At 43.6% G+C, this 27,653-nt stretch overlaps 1 protein-coding gene across 2 annotated transcripts; it reads right to left on the bottom strand.

The window, feature by feature from the left end:
* On the bottom strand, window positions 1-27,653 carry LOC115111789 (tetraspanin-15-like). 2 transcript variants are annotated; one of them, XM_029638219.2, is made up of 8 exons: window positions 27,315-27,653; window positions 12,666-12,851; window positions 12,222-12,296; window positions 11,911-12,006; window positions 9,054-9,170; window positions 7,491-7,541; window positions 6,639-6,755; window positions 1-4,291 (listed from the first exon to the last, which is right to left on the bottom strand). In XM_029638219.2, the coding sequence occupies exons 1-8, from the start codon at window positions 27,399-27,401 to the stop codon at window positions 3,935-3,937; spliced, it is 1,086 nt and encodes a 361-aa protein (XP_029494079.1). In that variant the 5' UTR covers window positions 27,402-27,653; the 3' UTR covers window positions 1-3,934. The 2 variants fall into 2 exon arrangements, with proteins under 2 accessions (XP_029494079.1, XP_029494080.1); XM_029638220.2 differs by lacking the exon at window positions 9,054-9,170.

The raw sequence follows: 27,653 nt of genomic DNA, 5'->3' as shown, positions 1-27,653 counted from the left end.
TCAAATTCAAAACAGCTTTATTGACAATGACAGTAGTGTTTATCCAATGCCAGAGCTAAGATGAAGCTCAAACAGTGCAATAAATCAGATTAGATATGAAAAAGATCCTAGCTTTACATGGATTGATATCATTTGGACTGGATTTCTTGTATCCCTTATAACATTGGTTTTGTTTCAAAAAAGCTAAGTATATAAAAAAAAATGGAAGAGACTGAAAACCCCTGATGAGACCCTAAAAGATCTGTAAACAGTTTCCTTTTTTAACTTAATTAAAATACAACACACACACACACACACTTATCACTTTGTTCCTGAATAGGCAGTTCATATATACATACAAACATATAGTGCCGTCAAAGTATTCAGACCCCTTGACTTTTTCCGCAATTTGTTACGTTACAGCCTTATTCTAAAATTGATTAAATCATTTCCCCCCCTCCTCAATCTACACACAATACCCCATAATGACAAAGCAAAAACAGGTTTTTAGCCATCACATTTACATAAGTATTCAGACCCATAACTCAGTACTTATTGAAGCACCTTTGGCAGCGAGTACAGCCTTGAGTCTTCTTGAGTATGACGCTACAAGCTTGGCACACCTGTATTTTGAGAGTTTCTCCCATTTTTTACCGCAGGTCCTCAAGCTCTGTCAGGTTAGATGGGGAGCATTGCAGCACAGCTATTTTTAAGTCTCTCCAGAGATGTTGGATTGGGTTCGTCCAGGCACTGGCTGGGTCACTCAAGGACATTCAGAGACTTGTCCCGAAGCCACTCCTGACTTGTCTTGGCAGTGTGCTTAGGGTCGTTGTCCTGTTGGAAGGTGAACCTTCACCGTTGAGATGGTGCCAGGTTTCCTCCAGACATGACTCTTGGCATTCAGGCCAAAGTGTTCAATCTTGGTTTCATCAGACCAGAGAATCTTGTTTCTCGTGGTCTGAGAGTCCTTTAGGTGCCTTTTGGCAAACTCCAAGCGGGCTGTCATGTTTGTTTTACTGAGGAGTGGCTTCTATCTGGCAACTCTACCATAAAAGCGTGATTGATGAAGTGCTGCAGAGATGGTTGTCCCTTTGAAAGGTTCTCCCATCTCCATAGAGGAACTCTGGAGCTCTGTCAGTGACCATCAGGTTCTTGGTCACCTGCCTGACCAAGGCCCTTCTCCCCTGATTGCTCAGTTTGGCTGAGAAGCCAGCTTTAGGAAGACTTGGTGGTTCCAAGCATCTTTCATTTAAGAATGATGGAGGCCACTGTGTTCTTGGGGACCTTCAATGCTACAGAAATGTTTTGGTACCCTTCCCCAGATCTGTGCCTCGACACAATCCTGTCTGAGCTTTACGGACAATTCCTTCAACCCCATGGCTTGGTTTTTGCTCTGACATGCACTGCCAACTGTGAGACCTTATATAGACTGGTGTGTGCCTTTCTAAACCATGTCCAATCAATTGAATTTACCACAGGTGGACTCCAATCAAGTCGTAGAAACATCTCAAGGATGATCAATGGAAACAGGATGCACCTGAGCTCAATTTCGAGTCTCATAGCAAAGGGTTTCAATACTTACCGTAAGTACACTACCGTTCAAAAGTTTGGGGTCACTTAGAAATGTCCTTGTTTTTGAGCACATTTGTGGTCCATTAAAATATCAAATTTATAAAAAATACAGTGTCGACATTGTTAATGTTGTAAATGACTATTGTAGCTGGAAACAACAGATTTTTAATGGAATATCTTCATAGGCATACAGAGGCCCATTATCAGCAACCATCACTCCTGTGTTCCAATGGCACGTTGTGTTAGCTAATCCAAGTTTATCATTTTAAAAAGGCAAATATTGATCAGTTGAAAACCCTTTTGCAATTATGTTAGCACAGCTGAAAACTGTTGACCTGATTAAAGCAATAAAACTGGTCTTCTTTAGACTAGTTGAGTATCTGGAGCATTAGCAATTATGGGTTTGATGACAGGTTCAAAATGTCCAGAAACAAATAACTTTCTTCTGAAACTCATCAGTCTATTCTTGTTCTGAGAAATGAAGGTTATTCCATAGAATAAATTGCCAAGAAACTGAAGATCTCGTACAACGCTGTGTACTACTCCCTTCACAGAACAGTGCAAACTGGCTCTAACCAGGATAAAAAAGAGTGGAAGGCCCCGGTGCACAACTGAACAAGAGGACAAGTACATTAGAGTGTCTAGTTTGAGAAACAGACGCCTCACAAATCCTCAACTGACTTCATTAAATAGTTAAATAGTACCCGCAAAACACCAGTCTCAACGTTAACAGAGAGGAGGCAACTCCAGGATGCTGGCCTTTAGGCAGAGTTCCTCTGTCCAGTGTCTGTGTTCTTTTGCCCATCTTAATCTTTTCTTTTTATTGGCCGGTCTGAGATATGGCTTATTCTTTGCAACTCTGCCTAGAAGGCCAGCATCCGGGAGTCACCTCTTCACAGTTGATGTTGAGACTGGTGTTTTGCAGGTACTATTTAATGGAGCTGCCAGTAGAGGACTTATGAGGCGTCTGTTTCTCAAACGACAAATGCTGATGCTCCAGATACTCAACTAGTCTGAAGAAGGCCAGTTTTATTGCTTCTTTAAATCAGGTCAACAGTTTTCAGCTGTGCTAACATAATTGCAAAAGGGTTTTCTAATTATCAATTAGCCTTTTAAAATGATAAACTTGGATTAGGTAACACAACATGCCATTGGAACACAGGAGTGAGGGTTGCTGATAATGGGCCTCTGTACGCCTATGTAGATATTCCTTCTTTTTTTTTATCAGCAATTTCAAGCTACAATAGTCAGTCATTTACAACATTAACAATGTCTACACTGTATTTCTGATCAATTTGATGTTATTTTAATGGACAATTTTTTAAAATGTTCTTTCAAAAACAAGGACATTTCTAAGTGACCCCAAACTTTTGAACAGTAGTGTAAATAAGGTATTTCTGTTTTTAATTTTAAATAAATGAGCAATCATTTCTAAAAACGGGTTTTCACTTTGTAATTATGGGGTATTGTGTGTAGATTGCTGATGGATTATTTAAAAAAAAAATCTAATAATAATTTAGAACAAGGCTGTAGTTTAACAAAATTGTGGAAAAGGTCAAGGGGTCTGAATACTTCCCGAAGGCACTGTACAAACCGGTACAAATGGAAGCAAAGAGTTTATACAAAAAAGAAACAGGCTACACATCCTTCACAGACATTGCACTCGAAGCAAGATAAGATTGGCTACTCCCATTCCTCTGCTCTGACTAGAATGATCATCTCAAACAAGAAAATGTCAAGTCGGTATAGTAAATAAACATGATGTGAATTGTCTTCTGACTATTGGGCCATTTGAATACAGCCTGAGGTATGCTTTAGCACATGAGACACAGCTCAAAATAAAAGATTTATAAAATACCTGCAACATATTTGAGGAAATGTCAAAATAATGCAGAGACCGCAGCTCCATTTGAAAGCTCCATTTAGAAAAAGGTAAAAACAACTGTTAAATTAGTGTCTAAAAACCACTGCAGCATCTTGTTCTTTGAAAGACTAACAATTATTTTAAAAAACAGGATAACAATTGCTCCAATAATGCCTTTCCAAAGTGCCAAACCTCTGGTCGGGTTCCAGGCCAACTGCATGCATTGCATCAACCAATGGATGTGTGCCACATCATCAACTGCGCAGTCAGGCATCAGATTGCGATATCATATCATGTGGTTAGCTGATATGTTAAACACCTATCCAGGCATTGAGATCTGGAATGCGTATGCAATGTAGCCAGCTAGGAACGTGGCCATTATAACCTGTGATCATGTCAGTTAATGACCATTGATTGGTTTGACCACCAAATAGTGCAACAGGTCTAACCTGTCCTTCAACAAACACAGAGACAAAAACAAGACCAAAAAATACATTAAATTCAAAAATAATTCAAAAATTAATATTCCCTTCTTTTCTGCTTCCGCCCAATGTCTACCTCGTCCAGTCTAAGCCCAGATAGCTTGAGGTCTTGGAGGGATTGGGCCAGGGGCCTATGGACCTGGACGGGCAGGGGTCGCTGGACTCGGATGGGGATGGGCTTTAGGTCAGGGTCAGACAAGATGGGGTCTAAAGCTGGCAGGGGGAGGTAGCCTCCGTCTCTGGGCAGACACAGGCAGCAGCCGGCACCAGCCAGGTCCAGCTCGCTGTACTCAAAGCCAGCTCTCTTGAGGATCTTGAAGTCCACCATGTCCATGGACTCATTCATCTCCACCAGCAGGTTCCAGAACATACAGCTCAGCACGATGCCCATCAGCTGGAGAGACACACAGCAGAGAGACCCGTTACATTTACTCTGACACTGGGACTAGTACACACAGCTCAGCAGGCTGGAGAGAGAGGCAGGGAACACAGCAGAGATGTAAGTAGCCTTGCAGGAGCCCATCTCCTGGTTCTGTAGCGTGAGTCAGCTTGATGTACAAGTTCACCTCCTGGACAGGACGCCAATTGCAGGGCCTTACCGCTAATCTGTCTCCATAATGCAGTGCCAAGCAGAGACGCATTGGGTCCCATTGTTACAGTCTTTGATATCACTCGGCTGGGGATCGAACTCTGATTCCCTATATAGTTTTGACCAGGGCCCATAGAGACTGGTACCCACAGCCAGGGGAAAATATTCCAGCTGGATATGCAAGGACCACCGCATAGAAACCAGTTTAGACCATGTAACTACGTATTTAAATATAATGCACTGTCTTGTTCCTGTTTAATGTGCTTGCATGTACCTGACACCATAAAAGTTGCAGAGGCATACACATATCCAACTTTTCAATTAAGTCATATCTTTACTTTGGTCCCAAGGTGGTTAATGCCTGGGCAAGCCAACTTGAGTGTGCAGCTGTCCACTCCCCCAGTGCTTTGAAATGAACTAGTTCCCAACTGAGCTTGCCTGATAAGAACCCTCAGTTTCCTTTTCAGTCCGTCTGCTACTGGACAGGACTGTCTGGATTGCACCTCATCCCCAAAGAATAGGCACATTTTATATTAGTGCAGCTGCTGCAGAATCAGTATGTGGTGTAATTACACATCTCCAAGGGGGCTCGCATAGAAGTCTGGCTGCAAAATTGACACAGCACAGGAGAGCGAGGATAAAAGTTAAAAAAGAGGCTGATAGGGTGGGGGAGACAGAAGAAGTGAGAGGCAGGGTGGGGGAGACAGAAGAAGTGAGAGGCAGGGTGGGGGGACAGAAGAAGTGAGGGCAGGGTGGGGGAGACAGAAGAAGTGAGAGGCAGGGTGGGGGGACAGAAGAAGTGAGAGGCAGGGTGGGGGAGACAGAAGAAGTGAGAGGCAGGGTGGGGGAGACAGAAGAAGTGAGAGGCAGGGTGGGGGAGACAGAAGAAGTGAGGGGCAGGGTGGGGGAGACAGAAGAAGTGAGGGGCAGGGTGGGGGAGACAGAAGAAGTGAGAGGCAGGGTGGGGAGACAGAAGAAGTGAGAGGCAGGGTGGGGGAGACAGAAGAAGTGAGAGGCAGGGTGGGGGAGACAGAAGAAGTGAGAGGCAGGGTGGGGGAGACAGAAGAAGTGAGAGGCAGACAGACGAACGCTCTAAACTAGAACTAAAAACTAAGTGAATGGATAATAGTAAACAACAAACTCTGATTTATTCAAATGGAGTTTATAATACAATAAAAATCATCCAGCCCCTTGTTGGTTATGAAAGCGTTAATGTTACAGAGACACTATCATGCAGTGTAAACTGGCTAAGCTACAGTACATGTAGGCTAGGCCATGTTGCCAACAGAGAAGGGAGAGGGTTGCCTAGCTAAGCACAAATTTACAGCTCTTTGGGGGGAGTGTTTTATACAGACACCATTCACATCACATCGTTCGTGTTCCAAATGGCACCCTATTCCCTATTTTGTTTTTTTTAAACATGTATTTTACCTTTATTTAACTTGGCAAGTCAGTTAAGAACAAATTATTATTTTCAATGACGGCCTAGGAACAGTGCCAAGCAGAGACGCATTGGGTCCCATTTTTACAGTCTTTGATATCACTCGGCTGGGGATCGAACTCTGACACCCTTATTCCCTATATAGTTTTGACCAGGGCCCATAGAGACTGGTACCCACAGCCAGGGGAAAATATTCCAGCTGGATATGCAAGGACCACCGCATAGAAACCAGTTTAGACCATGTAACTACGTATTTAAATATAATGCACTGTCATGTTCCTGTTTAATGTGCTTGCATGTACCTGACACCATAAAAGTTGCAGAGGCATACACATATCCAACTTTTCAATTAAGTAATATCTGCCTTGTTCAGGGGCAGAACGACAGACTTTTACCTTGTCAGCTCAGGGATTCGATCTTGCAACCTCTCGGTTACTAGTCCAACGCTCTAACCACTAGGCTATAGGGCCCTGCTCAAAAGTAGTGCACTATATTGGGGATAGTATGCCATTTGGAACACAGCAATGGTTTAGTTCTGTGTCTGAGGCAGACACAATATAATGAAGTGGTGGGCAGACCGACAAAAACTGGTTAGGAGGCAATCAAAATGCAAATGTGCTAGGAGAAACCTCCCGGGCATGGAAAGACTGAGTGAATAAATACACACGCACGCTCTCACCTGGTGCAAGCGTGTGTGTGAGTGTGACTGACCTGTGGCAGACCTAAGGCACAGCAGAGCCCAATAGTTGCTCCCACGTTGTCACCCATCCACAGGTTGACAGCATGGATACAGCCTCGCACATGAATCACCTCATCTAGGACCTCACGCTGACAGAGAAAGCAAGCAAACAGGCAGAATGAAGGAGAGAGGGAGGAGAAGACAGAGGAAGAGAGAGAGACTAAATGAAATGCATTTGACTGAGTGTAATTCAGTTTGTATGCATGACGTTAAGGCAAAAACAAGACAGTCATTTCACAATGATGAGTCACTACAATGCTAACATGAACAATAGAAAAACAGCAGAAAAATATATTCCACTACGACAACCTAATAGTGTGTCTTTAAAAAATAACTGTTCAACTACTCCCACAAAACAACTGTGATTTTCCAATATACGGTACCAAAGACAATATGGCTCAAGGACAGAAGACAGAAACAGCTGAATCAATATCACAACACCACCAGCCACGACCAGCAGGCACAATACAGTGATACCCAATTACCATATTTTCCGCATACTGCAGCTAGAGAGAACAACCATTTTGGGGCCATAAAAATAAAATTCTCCTGTTGCTGCTCTTTTCCCTGTTGCCATCTTCATATGCGTCCCAAATGGCACCCGATATAGTGCACTACCTATGCGGGTCCTGGTCAAAAGTAGTGCACTTTATAGGGAATATGGTGCCATTTGAAACATAGCCTCGGTCTCTGTGCAGAATGACAAGCTCCACAGGCTGATGAAGGCCAACAAACAAGCAGCACACTGAGGGGAAATGGAGGGGGGGGGTTAAAGATTTCACAGCCTATTAGGACTGGGATATAACCACTTATCTTCCCCTTACCTGCTGGCTGAGAGTCTTGTAACCACAAAGAGTGTTGACAACCTCTCCCACCTGGGAAAACGAGACAGGGAGAGAGTATGATTATGAAGATGAGTCATGTGCAAATAACTAACAATTATTTGTTTTGTTTTTTGAAGTCAGGTAAGTATGCTTGTTGTTAAAAAGTACATTTATGCACGTCGGACACCGACAGACATGTTGTGGAGCACATGGCAGAGAGCTGGACATTCCTTAATCAGTTTATAACTGTGGTGCTTTGGAGTTACCCTGTGGGGGTACAGACCAGAGGAAGAGGCAAAGAAGAGAGAGAAGAAAGACAAACAGATGAGAGAGAGAGAGAGCGAGAGAGAGAGAGAGAAAAAGATGAAGTGATAAAGGAACAAGAGAGAGATAGCGAGAGGGTGAGTTAGACAGGGGGAGAGAAAATGAATCATGAGTTCAGTAAATGGATTTAATTATCTCCCACTCCCTCAACTGACGCCAAGGTCTCGGGGTCTCTTCCTGTGCCTGAGTGACTCCACACATTTCACTGTAACCAATTCAACCAGCGTTAATTGCCTAGTAATGCAGCATGAGGACGGGAATGAGAGGCAGGTGGAGAGGGGCTGTACTGAGAGCAGAACATGGATCCCTCCAGTCACTCACTCAACTCATGACTAGAGGGCTGTATGGCTTTGTCTCTCAATTTCACTCTCACAACATCTGACCTGTGCACGTAAAACACCAAAGATGAACAGTAGCGCTGGTTAGCTTACTCATCTAAGCACAAGGCAAGGTCTCCCTGATGGGTTTCTGATTCCATGTGGTAGAATGACATTCACCCCCCCCCCATTTCATCTGTGTGTGAAGATCAGCTTTACAAATAACATTGTCTTAGTATATGATTAAATGGGAAGAGAGTAGAGTATTGCTTTGGGGTTTAGAGACTTCTTCAGTTTCCAAGAACTGATCTTTGTTTAAAATAAATGAGGATCCCTTATTGCTACAGGCCACTGATGCGTCTCACTACCTCTGCAAGGCTCAGTGTGCTCAGTGGGTCTGTGTGTGGGTCTGGAGGAGCGCTAAATGAGATCCACAGAGACATGCGAGCGGCTGATAGGGAGGGCAGGTATAATATTGGCTAAGGTTTATGTGGGCTACCGAGTGGCGCAGCGGTCTAAGGCACTGCATCTCAGTGCTTGAAGCGTCACTACAGACACACTGGTTTGAATCCAGGCTATATCACAACCGGCCGTGATTGGGAGTCCCATAGGGCGGCGCACAATTGGCCCAGTGTCGTCCGGGTTTGGCCAGTGTAGGCCGTCATTGTAAATAACCATTTGTTCTTGACTGACTTGCCTGGTTAAATAAAATAAAAAATAATAATCAAATGTATTGACCAGGCTCCTCTCAGTGTGTTATCAGTTCCTACCGGACACACACACACGTCACTGTCTAGATAACAGGTGACAGGCAGAGGAGCTGGAGAATGGTGCCAGCGGATGTTTTAAAAAATCTACTGTGAGTGTGTGTGTGCGTGCGTGCGTGCGTGCGTGCGTGCGTGCGTGCGACGACAGCATTCACCTTGTGGCGGACACAACATGTATAAGGAACGCCACAGGCCAGCGGCCCGGTGCCATTGCAGAAATGGTATTGATTGACACCCCAGTCCTTGTACTCGTCCCCACCACAACAAGAGAACTGGAGAGGAAAAGAAACAGAGAAAAAGAGAGATACAGAGAGAGAACGAGGGGAGAGAGAGGGAGAGAAACAGCACCAAACACAGGCAGCAGGTATCTTAATGAAGTAAGAGGGGGACAACCCCAGTGAGTGACTGCTTCCCTGCTCAGGTCAGAACCTCCCTGTCACCTTGGACTGGAGCCCTGAGGACATTCTCTACTCTGCCTCTGTACCCAATGGCACCCTATTCCCTCTATGGTGCACTACTTTAGACCAGAGCCTAACAGGGTATTTTATAGATTATAGACCGTTAAAGTCGTAAGTTAACTCACATAACACACGTGCGCACACACACATACAGTTGAAGTCGGAAGTTTACATACACCTAGGTCAAATACATTTAAACTCATTTTTTCACAATTCCTTGACATTTAATCCTAGTAAATATTCCCTGTCAGTTAGGATCACCACTTTATTTTATGAATATGAAATTTCAGAATACTAGAAGAGAATGATTTCAGCACATTCCCAGTGGGTCAGAAGTTTACATACACTCAATTGGTATTTGATAGCATTGCCTTTAAATTGTTTAACTTGGGTCAAACATTTTGGGTAGCCTTCCACAAGCTTCCCACAATAAGTTGGGTGAATTTTGGCCCATTCCTCCTGGCAGAACTGGTGTAGCCGAGTCAGGTTTGTCGGCCTCCTAGCTCGCACATGCTTTTTCAGTTCTGCCCACACATTTTCTATAGGATTTAGGTCAGGGCTTTTTAAGCCATTTTGCCACAACTTTGGAAGTATGCTTGGGGTCATTGTCCATTTGGAAGACCCATTTGCGACCAAGCTTTAACTTCCTGACTGATGTCTTGAGATGTTGCCTCAATATATCCATATACTTTACCCACCTCATGATGCAATCTATTTTGTGAAGTGCACCAGTCCCTCCAGCAGCAAAGCACCCCACAACATGATGCTGCCACCCCCATGCTTCACGGTTGATATGGTGTTCTTCGGCTTGCAAGCCTCCCCTTTCTTATCAGACCAGAGGACATTTCCAAAAAGTATGCATGTGCAGTTGCAAACCGTAGTCTGGCTTTTTTCTGGCGGTTTTGGAGCAGTGGCTTCTCCTTTGCTGAGTGGCATTTCAGGTTATGTCGATATAGGACTTTTTTACTGTGGATATAGATACTTTTGTACCTGTGTCCTCCAGCATCTTCACAAGGTCCTTTGCCATTATTCTGGGATTGATTTGCACTTTTCGCACCAAAGTACGTTCATCTCTAGGAGACAGAATACATTTCCTTCCTGAGAGGTATGACGGTTGCGTGATCACATGGTGTTTATACTTGCGTACTATTGTTTGTACAGAATAACGTGGTTCCTTCAGGCATTTGGAAATTGCTCCCAAGGATGAACCAGACTTGTGGAGGTCTACAATATTTTTTCTGAGGTCTCGGACGATTTCTTTTGATTTTCCTATGATGTCAAGAAAAGAGGCACTGAGTTTGAAGGTATGCCTTGAAATACATCCACAGGAACACCTCCAATTGACTCAAATTATGTCAATTAGCCTATCAGAAGCTTCTAAAGCCATGACATAATTTTCTGGAATTTTCCAATCTGTTTAAAGGCACAGTCAACTTAGTGTATGTAAACTTCTGACCCACTGGAATTGTTATAGAGTGAATTATAAGTGAAATAATTGTTGGAAAAATGACTTGTGTCATGCACAAAGTAGATGTCCTAACCGCCTTGTCAAAACCATATAGTTTGTTAACAAGAAATTTGTGGAGTGGTTTAAAAACTAGTTTTAATGACTCCAACCTAAGTGTATGTAAACATCCGACTTCAACTGCAGACAATAGCCATTTGGAAAGCACCCAATCTTTATCCTTTCAACCCAGAGCAGGGCTGGCTTCATTCATTGACTTTAATCTCACAACCCATTTCCCCCAGCAAATCGATATCGAGATTGCCAGATAGGGAACGAGGGCCCCAGGTAAACCGGGACTTTTGACACTCAAATAAAGACTACACTTTAAACTCGTGCAGGCTGTAGGAAATCAGATGGATAACCTAGCATGTTGATATCAGCGTAGAGAGAAAAGTAGAGAAACAACAGCAGGTCAACGCTTTTGGTATCTTTTGGTATTATAGTGGCAGCAGCAGCTTGTTATTGTTTTGCTTCTCTTTGTGGGGTTCAAAAGCTTTGTACTCCACTGCTGATCGAGATAGAGGCACTCTAGTAGGTGTGCAAATGACAACAGCTGTTTCCCAAATGACACCCTATTCCCTATATAGAGCACTACTTTGGACCGGGAATCATATGGCTCTGTCGAAAGTAGCAGACTGTGTAGAGAATAGTGTGCGCCATTTGTTACACAGGTGGAAATTAAAGCTTTGAGAGGTGTGAACAATGGTTGGCCAATGAAAGGATTGAATGCCTACAGCAGTGAGGCTTATTATGTCTAGTTGCCTAGTTAAATAAAGGTTAAATAAATACATATATATGTGTGGTCTGGTTAATTAATTAACCAGGATGAATGGCAGAGATAAAATTCCAAAATTAGCCAACCTCTCAAAAGGCTAGTGTGTGTGTAGTGGGGGAGGATTTAATAATGACAGGGTTCAGTCTGTTGTTTTTTCAAATCAATCATACTCCATCCATCTCAGTGTATCCTACATTCAACACACACACACAGATCTACATCACTATATCCTGTCTGTTGCTTCCGTTAATGTAAAGCGAGTCCTCCCTTACCTTCTGTTGCACAAAGTCCAAGATGTTTTTGAAGTCCAGATCATCGTAATAGTGTTTAATTCCCTCTCGTATGCTGCTTTGGAACAAGGCTGATGTCTACAGGGAGAACGAGAGAGGAGGAAGAGTAAAGAGAGAGGGGTGGGGATGATGAGCGATGGAAGTCATCATCCATCACATTGAATGCTGCTGTGATGTGATATTTTCGTGGCTGGAGGCTATGCCAGAGGGGACACTGCTGTACCATGTGAACATGATACAGATGACACGTGCGTGCATGCATGTGTGTAGGTGCCAGAAATTAGAGAACTGGCCTTCTTCTCAAAGATGAGTGCAACGATGAGAGCCACAACTTGCAGGAACAGTAGGACACACAGAACACACAAGAACTGGTGGAGAGGAGAGAAGAAGAGATGTTAATTTCCCTTGTTTATTTCCCTTTAGGTTATTGTCTATTCCATTTTCTTTGGCAATGTAAACATATGTTTCCCATGTCAATAAAGCCCTTTGAGGGGGGGGGGGGGTTACCTACTCTTCTCCATGACCTCCCTCTCTCATCTACCCCTCCATCCCAATCCCTTTAATCTCTCCATGTGCTTCCGCCTACATATCTTTCCCCTCCCTCCTTTCCTCCCGCTCTCATCTGCCTCTCCATTCCTCCTCCCGCGCCCCTCTCTAACCATGTGTAGCAGGATCTCTTTTCTCCTCCCTCCCTTTCTCTCTCTCCTCCCCACCGCTCCATCCCTCCCCGCTCTCACCATGTGTAGCAGGGTCTTGTTGTCCCTGAGGGAGCCCACCATGCCCACCAGGGAGACGGTGAACATCACCAGGCCCAGCAGGATGAGCACCACAGCGGGGGCCAGGAACACCCCCTCCAGGGTACGGTTATTCTGGCGCTCCACCTCCGCATACACCCCCACGCACAGAACACACAGGCCCAGGAGCTGTAGGAGGGGAGAGTGGGTAGGGGAGGCAGGGAGAGAGTGGAGGGGCAGGGCAAGAGGGGAAGGAAGAGGGAGGGAGAGAGGGTGGGTGGGGGTAGAAGCGGCGAGACCAGTGAGATGGGAGTTGTAAGAGAAGAGGGGTAAGGCAGGGAGAAAGGAGGAAGACAGAGAGAGATAGGGAGGAGAGAGGGCAGTAGGGGAGAGAAAGGAGATGGGAGAGAGGGAGAGCGGGTTGGGGTGAGAAGGTCAGAACGCTGCAGAGTGCCATCTTTATGAATTAGCATCACTGCAAATAACAGGATTTGATGACAGCAGCGTGCATAGAGAGCATAGCCTAACCAAGCGGGGAACATTAAATGATTTTGCCATTAGTCCTGAGCGATTAACCAAAATGTCTTAATTTTCATTTTTTAAACAAATGTTTGACCAACGTCAGTTCAATTATTTGAATTCCATTTAGTAGTTTTTTCCTCTGTGAGCTGGATGCGCAGTTTCTGTAGAGATAAATCCTATCACGCCCGAACTGTGCGATGTAGTAGCGGGTTTCCAACAGGCTAATATTCTAAATAGTTTATAATCCATTGTGCGTCTGTCTACTTGTCCGTTCTGTGTGGAGAAGACACGACACAAAAAGAATAGAGAACGCACGATCGAGAGGGATGGACAGCTGTTTCTTCGCGAGGTATCCCTACCTGAAAATACATGATCAAAGTGATTGATAGTTGGTATTCAGCGGTCATAAAAGTATGCCTTATTTACTTTGAAGAACTACAAAAATGCTGATTTTGTTCAGACAGCATAGCATAGAGATGAGGACTTGGAATGAAATAATAATGTCCTCAAATAAAACACATTTTATTAAAGCAATGTGAATAAATGATGGTTAATAAGTGATAAGCAGTAATGGGTAGTCACTGCCTTCATGGGACTTTTATTCATTGTTTTATTCTGTTGTTACATAATTAAACCCACATAATGCATAGAACATTTAATGTAAAAAATAAAACCAACCACAAAAAGCACTAATTGCTCGGCACCAACTGTTATGTTCAAAGCTACCGTTGATTGGATTATAAACCCATAGCCGATTTCAAATAACAAGGACATCTTTAAAAAGAGCATCAATGAGCCCCAAATGGTACCCTATTCCCAATAGTGCACTACTTTTGACCAGAGCCTAAAGACCCTAGTGCTCCTACTCACACCCTGCCGCCCAAAATAAAGTTAGCAAATAGGGAACAGAAGATGACGGAGACAGGAGAGGACCTAGCTCCTGTCTTGCTGCGACATCACCCTCGTTAGTATAAAACAACCCACTTGACCAGCTCCTAGAGTGCCATTTGGGAGCTTTCAAAACCTGGGCAGGGTGGGCTGCTAGTTCACTTAGGTAACATCCCAAATGGCACCCTATTCCCTTTATAGTGAATTAAAAGGAACTATAAAAAGGCAACATAGGGAATAGGGTGCCATTCGGAACACAAGCTTTGACTCAATGATAGTTCATTCTTTCTGCAACGCTCGCAAAAAACAACCAACAATTGCCACCACCTAGGCCTACCTATTGATTCTCAATTACAGAGAAAGGCACTCTGCACTAAGAGAGCAAGCCTCTTCGCTCTTTACCTACTTCAGTCCATTCACTACGGACAGCCACCACCACCCCGCCCAACATCGGAAAATGGATTAAAGGCTATTTTTTCAAAGCTATAGTCCTAATTCAAGTCTCTTACAGCATAACCTTAGTTCCTTTCTTATTTATTCTGTCCCCCACTGTCGTGTAGCCGAAGTGGACTGAAAAGTAGGCTACGCACTGAGACCGAGAGACAAATATCCTAAGATGACCAAACCTCAGACGGATAAGAAGCTATGCAAATAGGGCACACACTCTTAAAGGATTAGTTGCCTGACTCTCTCCTTCCCCCCCAAAAAAACACACACACACTTATGCACGCACGTCATACGGATTCCCGCAAAAATGTGTGTTGAAATGACATTAAAACAGATTGAAGAGACAAGGGGAAGAAACAGCATTAATTAACTATGAGAGCCCCTGCATGGCTGGCTGTGGGCCAGGGAAGCTCTGGGAGGAACACAAGGCAAGGCACTAAATCTCAACACGGAAGAGCGGGAGCTGAAAGGAAGGTGAGAGGAAGAAAGGAGAAGTAAGAAAGACTGGAAAGAAGGAGATAAAATACAAATCCAAGCAAATGAAGTCAGTGATGGTGCTTTTTCCATTGAGACTTACCCCCACATCAGTGGGCCGCCAGTGTTGTATGTTAAAGTAGGTCTAGTGTCATTGTGTTTCCGTCAGGAGTGTGACACTAAAGACTTGTGGCGAGCAGAACCAACAACCTCCGCATCATTCAAGACTTTTGGTTTGTGAGAAGGTGTTCAAGTTATGTAAATGGCTAACAGCCGAAAAGTAACATGGGCTGTGCCTTGCCTTGGCTCCTTATCACCTGAATTCGAAGGTAATGTTCGAATGAAGCCTACTATGTTTAAAAAAATAACTTTAAGCAACAAAAAAAAATGTATGTTTCTATTTATATTGGAGGGGTTATAGATTTTATATTCATCTTTGATATGCTAACGTTACTAGCTAGCACAGTTAGCTGGCTAGCTGTGTTACGGTCTTGCAATTTGCAGAGCAAGAATGTCACTTGTCAGCCACAATGAAAGGTAAGGCAAGGATGTAATATAATTTGAAAAGTTTATGTACATATGTCAATTGCAATCTCGTCGGGCTGCCACTCCTTAAATGTTGGTCAATGAGAATAGTCTCCACATTCGAGTAGGTCCGCCGGAGCCATGGCCAGACATGGGTGCCGGCCTGCATAGATGGAAACAGAAAAGTCTGAGCCTTTTGGGTAAAACACCGTGGTAAATCCTCAGTGGAAATGCGGTATTACAGTTTGAGAGTGAGAGAAAAGTGTGCAAATTGAACATGAAAACGAATGCCATTTCCTTTGAGGTTAGAAGGAGAGTCAGAGAGAGTCAGAGAGTGTCAGAGTGAGAGAGAGACAGAGACAGAGAGAGAGAGAGAAGATTCATTATACCCACTGATTGATTCCAGGAAGACGAGTATTCACAAAAAAATTGTGGTGGAAAGGGAGAGTGATAGAAGGGGCATGGTTACATTTAACTGATAAAGTAAATGGATGAGTAAAATACTCACTATCAAAATTGGCTGACTCATCCATTAGCCTAGGATAGGGTTTGCAATTCAAATATAACAACAACAACAAACAAACAAGTGTCAGAGAGCACTAGCCTATACATTCTAGTCTCAACACTTTCCAGGCAGCGCACCAACACCTAGGTTAATAACTACATAAGAACACACACAACAAAATGGAATTATTTAATGGCGCTCAAAAGGTTGTCTACGGTGAGTCAGATATTGGCGATTTTCCCATTAAAGACGTCACCATATGCCTAAACACTGAGTCACTACTCAAGAAAACCACTTGAAAGTCATGGCCAAAGTCACTCATCCAATCTTCCCCAGTTCCCTTCATCCTCTATTTCAGCTGCATGCAGAGGGAAACGACTGCCCCCCCCCCTCATCATTGAAGCCACGGGAGTTGAAGGTCGACCACAGTACCGCAGGCATCGTTAGCAGAAAACATGACCCCCCCTCCATTATAGTGAATGGAAAAATGGCAATCTTCATGGTCAATTTGAGTAAATAAATACAAAATTCAAAGACAATCGTGGTACCAGTAACTTCTTCTAATTACACTAGATGTATGTCCTTGAACCAATTGTTTTAAAAAAAATGGCACAAAGAAGTAGTTATGAGGATAATTGAGTTGCTAATTCAGCCTGCAGTTCCCCGGTGGCCTTCAACTTGAGTTCAAATCTAATGTTATTAGTCACATGCAACGAATAGAACAGGTGTAGGTAGACCTTACAGTGAAATGCTTACTTACGAGCACCTAACCAACAACGCAGTTCCAAAGAAATATGGATAATAAGAAGAGATAAAAGTAGCAAGCAATTAAAGAGCAGCAGTAAAATTACAATAGCGAGACTATATGCAGGGGGGGTACCGATACAGAATCAATGTACGGGGGCACCGGTTAGTTGAGGTAGTATGTACATGTAGGTAGAGTTATTAAAGTGACTATGCATAGATGACAACAGAGAGTAGCAGTGGGGGTGGGGGGGGGGGGGGGGCAAATAGTCTGGGTGGGTAGCCATTTGACTAGATGTTCAGGAGTCTCATGGCTTGGGGGCAGAAGCTGTTTAGAAGCCTCTTGGACCTAGACTTGGAGCTCCGGTATTGCTTGTCGTGCGGTAGCAGAGAGAACAGTCTATGACTAGGGTGGCTGGAGTCTGACAATTTTTAGGGCCTTCCACTGACACCACCTGGTATAGAGTTCCTGGATGGCAGGAAGCTTGGCCCCAGTGATGTCTTGGCCCGTTCGCACCACCCTCTGTAGTGCCTTGCAGTCGGAGGCCGAGCCGTTGCCATACCAAGCAGTGATGCAACCAGTCAGGATGCTCTTGACGGTGCAGCTGTAGAACCTGGATCTGAGGACCCATGCCAAATCTTTTCAGTCTCCTGAGGGAGAATAGGTTTTTGTCATGCCCTCTTCACGACTGTATTGGTGTGCATGGACCATGATAGTTTGTTGTTGATGTGGACACCAAGGAACTTGAAGCTCTCAACCTGCTCCACTGCAGCCCCGTCGATGAGAATGGGGGCGTGCTCGGTCCCCTTTTTCCTGTAGTCTACAATCATCTCCTTTGTCTTGATCACGTTGAGGGAGAGGTTGTTGTCCTAGCACCTCACGGCCAGGTCTCTGACCTCCTTCCTATAGGCTGTCTCGTCGCTGTTCAGGCGACGTCGCTGATCACTGTTGTGTCATCGGCAAATTTAATGGTGTTGGATTCGTGCCTGGCCCTGCAGTCATGAGTGAACAGGGAGTACAGGAGGGGACTGAGCACGCACCACTGAGGGGCCCCTGTGTTGAGGATCAGCGTGGCGGATGTGTTGTTACCCATCCTTACTACCTGGGGACGGCCCGTCAGGAAGTCCAGGATCCAGTTGCAGAGGGAGGTGTTTAGTCCCAGGGTCCTTAGCTTATTGATGAGCTTTGAGGGCACTATGGTGTTGAACGCTGAGCTGCAGTCTAGGAGTAGCATTCTCACATAGGTGTTCCTTTTGTCCAGATGGGAAAGGGCAGTGTAGAATGCAATAGAGATTGCATCATCTGTGGATCTGTTGGGGCAGTATGCAAATTGGAGTGGGTCTAGGGTTTCTGTGATGATGGTGTTGATTGTGAGCCATGACCATCCTTTCAAAGCACTTCATGGCTACAGACGTGAGTGCTATGTGTCGGTAGTCATTTAGGCAGGTTACCTTGGTGTTCTTGGGCACCGGCACTATGGTGATCTGCTTAAAACATGTTGGCATTACAGACTCGGACAGGGAGAGGTTGAAAATGTCAGTGAAGACACTTGCCTCTCAGTGAGAGGGGGCAGCACTGAGCTAGCCTTCAATGTCACTTCCTGGAGTATCTTAAACTGGGCATGTTATGCCTCTATCTTAACCAACTTCATTTGGCTTCAATGCGCTATTGAGTCTTCACATAGGAATGAACAGTGTCACGTGATCGATGGCTTTGTCCATTCAGATATACAGTTACTGGCTGCATCCCTCCTCTCTGCCTGGTGGTGAGATGACCGTAGAGACTGTTATAGTTAATATTGCATCACCTGCAGAGACCGAGCAGAGTGTACAGTTGATCCCTCTCAGGACCACTGCTCTCACTCAAGGCCTCGGTCTCAAGAGACTCAAAATACATCTCAACACACCAGTTGCTTCCGAAATGGCACCTTATTCCTGATATAGAGCAGGACTTTTGACCAGGGCCCATACTGAACACAGCCATTTGGACCCTTGTCAAAAGTAGCCGTAAAGTAAATGTAAGAAGTAGAGTAAGGCTTTTTTGGCTGAATAGATAGATGCAGTTCAATGCATGATTAATATAATTCACCAATATACAGTACGTCTTGGTAGTCCAAGAAATATTGCTATCAGGTTGCAAATCACAGCCAACCTGGAACATTGTTTACTTCCTCAAGCTATTCGGGATGCACCATTTCAACTGGCATGCTCTGATCCAGTAGAAACATCATAAAATAGGCCTACCTGATTACCTCTTATCAGTGCTTGACTTTGATTGAAATAGGTTCCAGTACTCATTGTGAGTGCTGGTACGGTTTATATTTAGGTGCAGGAGCTCCACAATACTTTTGATCTAATATTCCATAAGAGGAACAGGAGCTCAAGCAGTAGAAAATGTGAGGTGCTGGTAGTCATCTTCGGTGGGCTCCTGCCCAAGTGAAGTACTGCTTATTATCCCTTGCGCAAATAGCCTACAGCTGTGTCTGTCCCGAGCTCACTGGCATGGGAAACTGAGGGCCCAGAATACTTTATACAATGTCTCAAGCTTGCTAGCGCATGCTTTTGGCCAGGCCCAATTTAATACAATGTTTCAAGTTCATTGTAGACAGGCCAGGTGTAGCCAATGTGATTTATAGGGCTGTAGCGTAGCGGGTCGAGAGATTCAAGTTCCTTGGTGTCCACATCACCAACGAACTATCATAGTCTAAACACACCAAGACAGTCGTGACACCAAACCTTTTTCCCCTCAGGAGACTGAAAAGAGGCACTACAGAGGGTAGTGCGTACGGCCTGGTACGTCATTGGGCCATGCTTCCTGCCATCCAGGACCTACAGTTGAAGTCGGAAATTTACATACACCTTAGCCAAGTATATTTAAATTTAGTTTTTCACAATTCATGGCGTTTAATTCTAGTAAAATTTCCCTGTCTTAGATCACCACTTTATTTTAAGAATGTGAAATGTAAAAATAATAAATCGAGAGAATGACTCATTTCAGCTTTTATTTCTTTCATCACATTCCCAGTGGGTCAGACGTTTACATACACTCAATTAGTATTTGGTAGCGTTGCCTTTAAATTGTTTAACTTGGGTCAAATGTTTCAAGTAGCCTTCCACAAGCTTCCCACAGTAAGTTGGGTGAATTTTGTCTCTTTCCACCTGACAGAGCTGGTGTAACGGAGTCAGGTTTGAAGGCCTCCTTGCTCGCACATGCTTTTTCAGTTCTGCCCACCATTTTTCTATAGGATTGAGGCCAGGGCTTTGTGATGGCCACTCCAATACCTTGACTTTGTTGTCCTTAAGCCATTTTGCCACAACTTTGGAAGTATGCTTGGGGTCATTGTCCATTTGGAAGACCCATTTGCGACCAAGCTTTAACTTCCTGGCTGATGTCTTGAGATGTTGCTTCAATATATCCACATAATTTCCCTTCCTCAATATGCCATGTATTTTGTGAAGTGCACCAGTCCCTCCGGCAGCAAAGCACCCCCACAACATGATCCTGCCACCCCCGTGCTTCACAGCCAGCTGGTTTCTTTCTTAGCATCTTTCTGGTAAGAAGAAGGACGGAGGTGTATGCCTTATGATTAATGAGACGTGGTGTGATCATAACAATATACAGGAACTCAAGTCCGTCTGTTCACCTGAATTGGAATTCCTCACAATCAAATGTCGACCGCATTATCTACCAAGAGAATTATCTTCGATTATAATCACAGCCGCATATATTCCCCCCCAAGCAGACACATCAACGGCCCTGAACGAATTTCATTTGACTCTATGTAAACTGGAAACCACATATCCTGAGGCTGCATTCATTGTAGCTGGGGATTTTAAGGGTAATCTGAAAACAAGACTCACTAAATTCTATCAGCATATCGATTGTGCAACCAGGGCTGGTAAAACCCTGGATCATTGTTATTCTATCTTCCGCGATGCATATAAGGCCCTCCCCCGTCCTACATTCGGAAAAGCTGACCACAACTCCATTTTGTTGCTTCAAGCCTATAGAAAGAAACTAAAACAGAAAGCTCCTGTGCTCAGGTCTGTTCAATGCTGGTCCGACCAATCGGATTCCACGCTTCAAGATTGCTTCGATCATGTGGACTGGGATATGTTCCGCATTGCGTCAAACAACAACATTGATGAATACACTGATTCAATGAGCGAGTTAATTAGCAAATGCATCGGCGATGTCGTACCCACAACAACTATTAAAACATTCCCAAACCAGAAACCGTGGATTGATGGCAGCATTCGTGTGAAATTGAAAGCACGAACTACTGCTTTTAATCATGGCAAGGTGACCGGAAACATGACCGAATACAAACAGTGTAGCTATTCCCTTCGCAAGGCAATCAAACAAGCTAAGCGTCAGTATAGAGACAAAGTAGAGTCGCAATTCAACAGCTCAGACACAAGAGGTATGTGGCAGGGTCTACAGTCAATCACGGATTACAAAAAGAAAATCAGCCCCGTCGCGGAACAGGATGTCTTGCTCCCAGACAGACTAAACAATTTCTTTGCTCGCTTTGAGGACAATACAGTGCCACTGACACAGTCCGCTACCAAAACCTGCGGACTCTCCTTCACTGCAGCCGACGTGAGTAAAACATTTAAATGTGTTAACCCTCGCAAGGCTGCAGGCCCAGACGGCATCCCCAGCCACATCCTCTGAGCATGCGCAGACCAGCTGGCTGGTGTGTTTACGGACGTATTCAATCAATCCTTATCCCAGTCTCCTGTTCCCACGTGCTTCAAGAGGGCCACCATTGTTCCTGTTCCCAAGAAAGCTAAGGTAGCTTCCGCCATCATGAAGTGCTTTGAGAGACTAGTCAAGAACCATATCACCTCCACCTTACCTGACACCCTAGACCCACTACAATTTGCTTACCGCTCCAATAGGTCCACAGACGACGCAATCGCAACCACACACTACCCTAACCCATCTGGACAAGGGGAATACCTATGTGAGAATGCTGTTCATTGACAACAGCAAAGCATTTAACACTGGGTCTTGACTAGAGGTCAACCGATTATGATTTTTCAACGCCGATACCGATTATTGGAGGACCAAAAAAGCAAAAAAACGATTAATCGGCCCCAAAATTTTTTTGTAATATTGACAGTTACAACAATACTGAACTAACACTTAATATAAAACATCAATAAAATCAATTTAGCCTCAAATAAATAATGAAACATGTTCAATTTGGTTTAAATAATGCAAAAACAAACTGTTGGAGAAGAAAGTAATATGTGCCATGTAAAAATGTGTGCCATGTAAAAAAGCTAAGGTTTAAGTTGCTTGCTCAGAACATATGAAAGTTGGTGGTTCCTTTTAACATGAGACTTCAATATTCCAAGGTAAGAGGTTTTAGGTTGTAGTTAATATAGTATTTATAGGACTATTTCTCTCTATACCATTTGTATTTCATACACCTTTGACTATTGGATGTTCTTATAGGCACTATAGTATTGCCAGTGTAACAGTATAGCTTCCGTCCCCCTCCTCGCCACTACCTGGGCTCGAACCAGGAACACATCGACAACAGCCACACTCGAAGCATCGTTACCCATCACTCCACAAAAGCCGCGGCCCTTGCAGCACAAGGGGAATAACTACTCCAAATCTAAAAGCGAGTGACGTTTGAAACAGTAATATTTCAACCGGACAATAACGTAGTCAATATACAAAGTAAACAAGAAAGGCACTCTCTCGGGATAGCGCATGAAAAAGCTCTGTGACACGTCAGGGTCCACTCATTCAGACTGGTCTCCATTTATCAGAATACCATCCTGAGACAATTTCTAAAGACTGTTGACATCTAGTGGAAGGCATAGGAACTGCAATTTGAGTGCTAAGTCAATGGATACTGTAATGGCATTGAATAGAAAACTACAAAACCCCCCAAAAAATGACTTCCTGAATGGATTTTTCTCAGGTTTTCGCCTGCCAAATCAGTTATGTTATACTCACAGACACTATTTTAACAGTTTTGGAAATATTAGAGTGTTTTCTATCCAAATCTACCAGTGATATACATATCATAGCTCCTGGGCCCGAGGAGCAGGCCGTTTAATTTGGGCATGCTTTTCATCCAAAATTCCGAATGCTGCCCCTACCCTAGAGAAGTTAAATCATCCCCCAGCGTTGCATCGATTATATGCATGCAGGACACGCAAGATAAACTAGTAATATCATCAACCATGTGTAGTTAACCTCTTCAACCTATGGGGGCGCCATTTCATTATTGGATAAAAAAACGTGCCCGTTTTAAGCGCAATATTTTGTCACAAAAGATGCTCGACTATGCATATAATTGACAGCTTTGGAAACAAAACACTCTGACGTTTCCAAAACTGCAAAGATATTATCTGTGAGTGCCACAGAACTGATGCTACAGGCGAAACCAAGATGAAACTTCAAACAGGAAATGAGCAGAATTTTTGAGGCTTTGTTTTCCATTGTCTCCTTATATGGCTGTGAATGCGCCAGGAATGAGCCTGCCCTTTCTGTCGTTTCCCCAAGATGTCTGCAGCATTGTGACGTGTTTGTAGGCATATCATTGGAAGATTGGCCATAAGAGACTACATTTACCAGGTGTCCGCCCGGTGTCCTTTGTCTAAATTGGTGCGTAATCTTCAGCTGCAGGCATTTTCCCATGGGATTCAGAGGGGAAAGCATACTTCCACGAACGATATATCATCGAAAAGATATGTGAAAACCACCTTGAGGATTGATTCTAAACAACGTTTGCCATGTTTCAGTCGATATTATGGAGTTAATTTGGAAAAAAAGTTTGGCGTTTTGATGACTGAATTTGTTTTTTTTTTGTAGCCAGACGTGATGTACCAAACGGAGCGATTTCTCCTATACAAAGAATATTTTTGGACAAACTGAACATTTGCTATCTGAGTCTCCTCATTGAAAACATCCGAAGTTCTTCAAAGGTAAATAATTTTATTTGAATGCTTTTCTGGTTTTTGTGAAAATGTTGCCTGCTGAATGCTAACGCTAAATGCTACGCTAGCTATCAATACTGTTACACAAATGCTTGTTTTGCTATGGTTGAGAAGCATATTTTTGAAAATCTGAGATGACAGTGTTGTTAACAAAAGGCTAAGCTTGAGAGCTAGCATATTGATTTCATTTCATTTGGATTTTCATGAATAGTTAACGTTGTGTTATGCTAATGAGCTTGCGAATAGGATTACACTCCTGGATACAGGTTTTTTTCGTAGCTAAACGTGATGAACAAAACGGAGCGATTTCTCCTAAACAAATAATCTTTCAGGAAAAACTGAAAATTTGCTATCTAACTGAGTCTCCTCATTGAAAACATCCGAAGTTCTTCAAAGGTAAATGATTTTATTTGAATGCTTTTCTGGTTTTTGTGAAAATGTTGCCTGCTGAATGCTAACGCTAAATGCTATGCTAGCTATCAATACTGTTACACAAATGCTTGTTTTGCTATGGTTGAGAAGCATATTTTGAAAATCTGAGATGACAGTGTTGTTAACAAAAGGCTAAGCTTGAGAGCTAGCATATTGATTTCATTTAATTTGCGATTTTCATGAATAGTTAACGTTGCGTTATGGTAATGAGCTTGAGGCTGTATTCACGATCCCGGATCCGGGATGGCTCGTCGCAACAGGTTAACTAGTGATTATGATTGATTGTTTTTTATAAGATAAGTTTAATGCTAGCTAGCAACTTACCATGGCTTCTACTGCATTCGCGTAACAGGCAGGCTCCTCGTGGAGTGCAATGAGAGGCAGGTGGTTGGAGCGTTGGACTAGTTAACCGTAGGGTTGCAAGATTGAATCCCAGAACTGACAAGGTGACAATCTGTCGTTCTGCACCTGAACAAGGCAGTTAACCAACCGTTCCTAGGCCGTCATTGAAAATAAGAATGTGTTCTTAACTGACTTGCCTAAATAAAGGTGTCAAAAAATAAAAATAAATTTTAATTAAAAATTTTAATTAAAAATAAAATAAATCAAATCCAAAAATATCGATTTCCGATTGTTATGAAAACTTGAAATCGGCCCTAATTAATCGGCTATTCCGATGAATCGGTCGACCTCTAGTCTCGACCCCGCCCTGTGCAACTGGGTCCCAGACATCCTGACGGGCCGCCCCCAGGTGGTGAGGGTAGGTAACAACATCTCCACCCTGCTGACACTGGGGCCCCACAAGGGTGCGTTCTGAGCCCTCTCCTGTACTCTCTGTTCACCCACGACTGCGTGGCCATGTACGCCTCCAACTCAATCATCAAGTTTGCAGACGACACTACAGTGGTAGGCTTGATTACCAACAACGGCGAGACGGGCTACAGGGAGGAGGTGAGGGCCCTCGGAGTGTGGTGTCAGGAAAATAACCTCACACTCAACGTCAACAAAACAAAGGAGATGATCGTGGACTTCAGGAAACAGCAGAGGGAGCGCCCCCCTATCCACATCGACGGGACAGTAATGAAGAGGGTAGTAAGTTTTAAGTTCCTCGGCGTACATATCACGGACAAACTGAATTGGCCCACCCACACAGACAGCGTGGTGAAGAAGGAGCAGCAACGCCTTTTCAACCTCAGGAGGCTGAAGAAATTTGTATTGTCACCAAAAGCACTCAAACTTTTACAGATACACAATCGAGAGCATCCTGTCGGGCTGTACCACCGCCTGGTACGGCAACTGCTCCGCCCACAACCGTAAGGCTCTACAGAGGCCTGCACAACGCATTACCGGGGGCAAACTACCTGCCATCCATGACAACTACAGCACCCGATGTCACAGGAAGTCCAAAAAAATCAGCAACGACAACAACCATCCCAGCCACTGCCTGTTCACACCGCTACTATCCAAAAGGCAAGGTCGGTACAGGTGCATCAAAGCCGGGACCGAGAGACTGAAAAACAGCTTCTATCTCAAGGCCATCAGACTGCTAAACAGCAATCACTAACTCAGAGTCTGCTGCCTACATTGAGTACCAATCACTGGCCACTTTAATAAATGGATCACTAGTCACTTTAAACAATGCCATTTTAAATAATGACACTTTAATAATGTTTACATATCTTACATTATTAATATCATATGTATGTAGTGTATTTTATACCATCTACTGCACTTTGCCTACGCCGCTTGGCCATCGCCCATCCATATATTTATATGTACATATTCTCATTCACCCCTTTAGATTTGTGTGTATTAGGTAGTTGTTGGGGAATTGTTAGAATACTTGTTAGATATTAATGCACTGCCAGAACTAGAAGCACAAGCATTCCGATACACTCGAATTAACATCTGCTAACCATGTGTATGTGACCAATAAAATTTGATTTGATGTAAGAGGACTCCCATGGTATTTACATATTTATAGAAATCCATTCGGGTGTATTCTGTGGCTCGTGGCAAATCTTTCTAACGATCTAAAGTCTTGATGTTGCTACTGCCTGTAAACACACAGTCCAGATTAAAGTAATTGATGGCAGGCCCATGTGGCAATTGGCTTATTTGCATACAAGCCTATTGTAGCTCCGATTGGCTATGGTTCACCGGCCGGTGTAGATATTTTAATTAGGTTTTATTCGCTGCAGTGTCTATTCATTTTCCAAACACACAGACACTTTCCCACTCTATAGTGTTATAGCATTATCACAAATGCCTGAGTCATTCCCAAACATTCTATGAATGTATGAAAACGACCATATCTATATTCTTGCTTGTCAGAAAGAAAAAAGCCGCCACAATCCTCCTGTGGGTGTATATGAACAGATTTGAAGAATGTTGACAAAATGCTGTCAGTTCCACTTTAAAGCCAACATGACACATAAGTGTATGTGTGTCATGTATGCTAGCATGTTATTGATTTTAAGTGAATTAGACCTGTGTAACCCACTCCTGCCCTGAAAAGATGTAATAACACTGTAGTAAATGTCCCACATGTCTCAGAACACCAAGAAGAGGCATTAACACAAGGCTGCATTAAATGGTCATTTGACTATAACACTGATTAGACTCATTAGGCTTAATCAAATGTAGAGTAATAGGTAGGCTTAGGCCTATAGCTAGTTACTCTTTCCAAATATTGCAATATGAAGGCCCTAGAATAGTCTGAAACAATCAAATGTGTTAATGGGCTACAGTTAGCATCCCATTTCCTGTCGGCAAAGAAAATCTCCCACTTCACTTTTAACTGTATCACAGTAGTCTCACGGCACGCCCTGCACTACAAAGCAGCAAAAGCAGTGTAGCCTAGTGTAGTAAATGAACAACAATAGTGTGCACAGCAGTATTTTCATTATTTGTTATTCTTGCAAGCAATTTGACACCAGAGTTAGCTAGCTAGCCAACTTAGAAGATCCTGGCAGCTACTAGATAGCTGTTCCACTGGCTAGCTAGACAGCTGGCTAGTAACATAGAACGTTAGCTGTGTAGTAAACAAAGGTGATGATGGTTCTCTGACAGTCACACAAGCCAACATGTTTGTGGTCCAGTCCCCAACCGTGTCCCTGAAACCAACAAGTCAATATTAAAACACTTACCGAGAAGAGCATTGAGTAGATATTTAAGGTGAATTTGATGAAATAATAGAAACGGTTGCTTTTCCTCACTGCTTTGTACGAAGGCATGTTGCTTGGTAGCTGAAGAAGCAAGCTAGTTTCAAGCTAAGAACCCAATTTAGCTAACGTTAGCTATCTATGCTAGTAGACGCATACCAACACTGAAAAATTTGCTATTTCAGCTAGCCACAGTTAGTTAACTATATTATCCGATAGAATTTTCAAAACATCTCGATTTTTACACAAGTACGTCAACGCATTCGTTTAGCTTATTTACTCAGGTTAAATGTACCCTCACAAACAATAGCAACTTCCGGGCCA

Source organism: Oncorhynchus nerka, linkage group LG27 (assembly GCF_034236695.1).
Source record: "Oncorhynchus nerka isolate Pitt River linkage group LG27, Oner_Uvic_2.0, whole genome shotgun sequence".
Classification (NCBI taxonomy): Eukaryota; Metazoa; Chordata; class Actinopteri; order Salmoniformes; family Salmonidae; genus Oncorhynchus; species Oncorhynchus nerka.
Note: the sequence above shows the minus strand (reverse complement) of the source record. Positions and strands in the feature narration are given on the sequence as shown.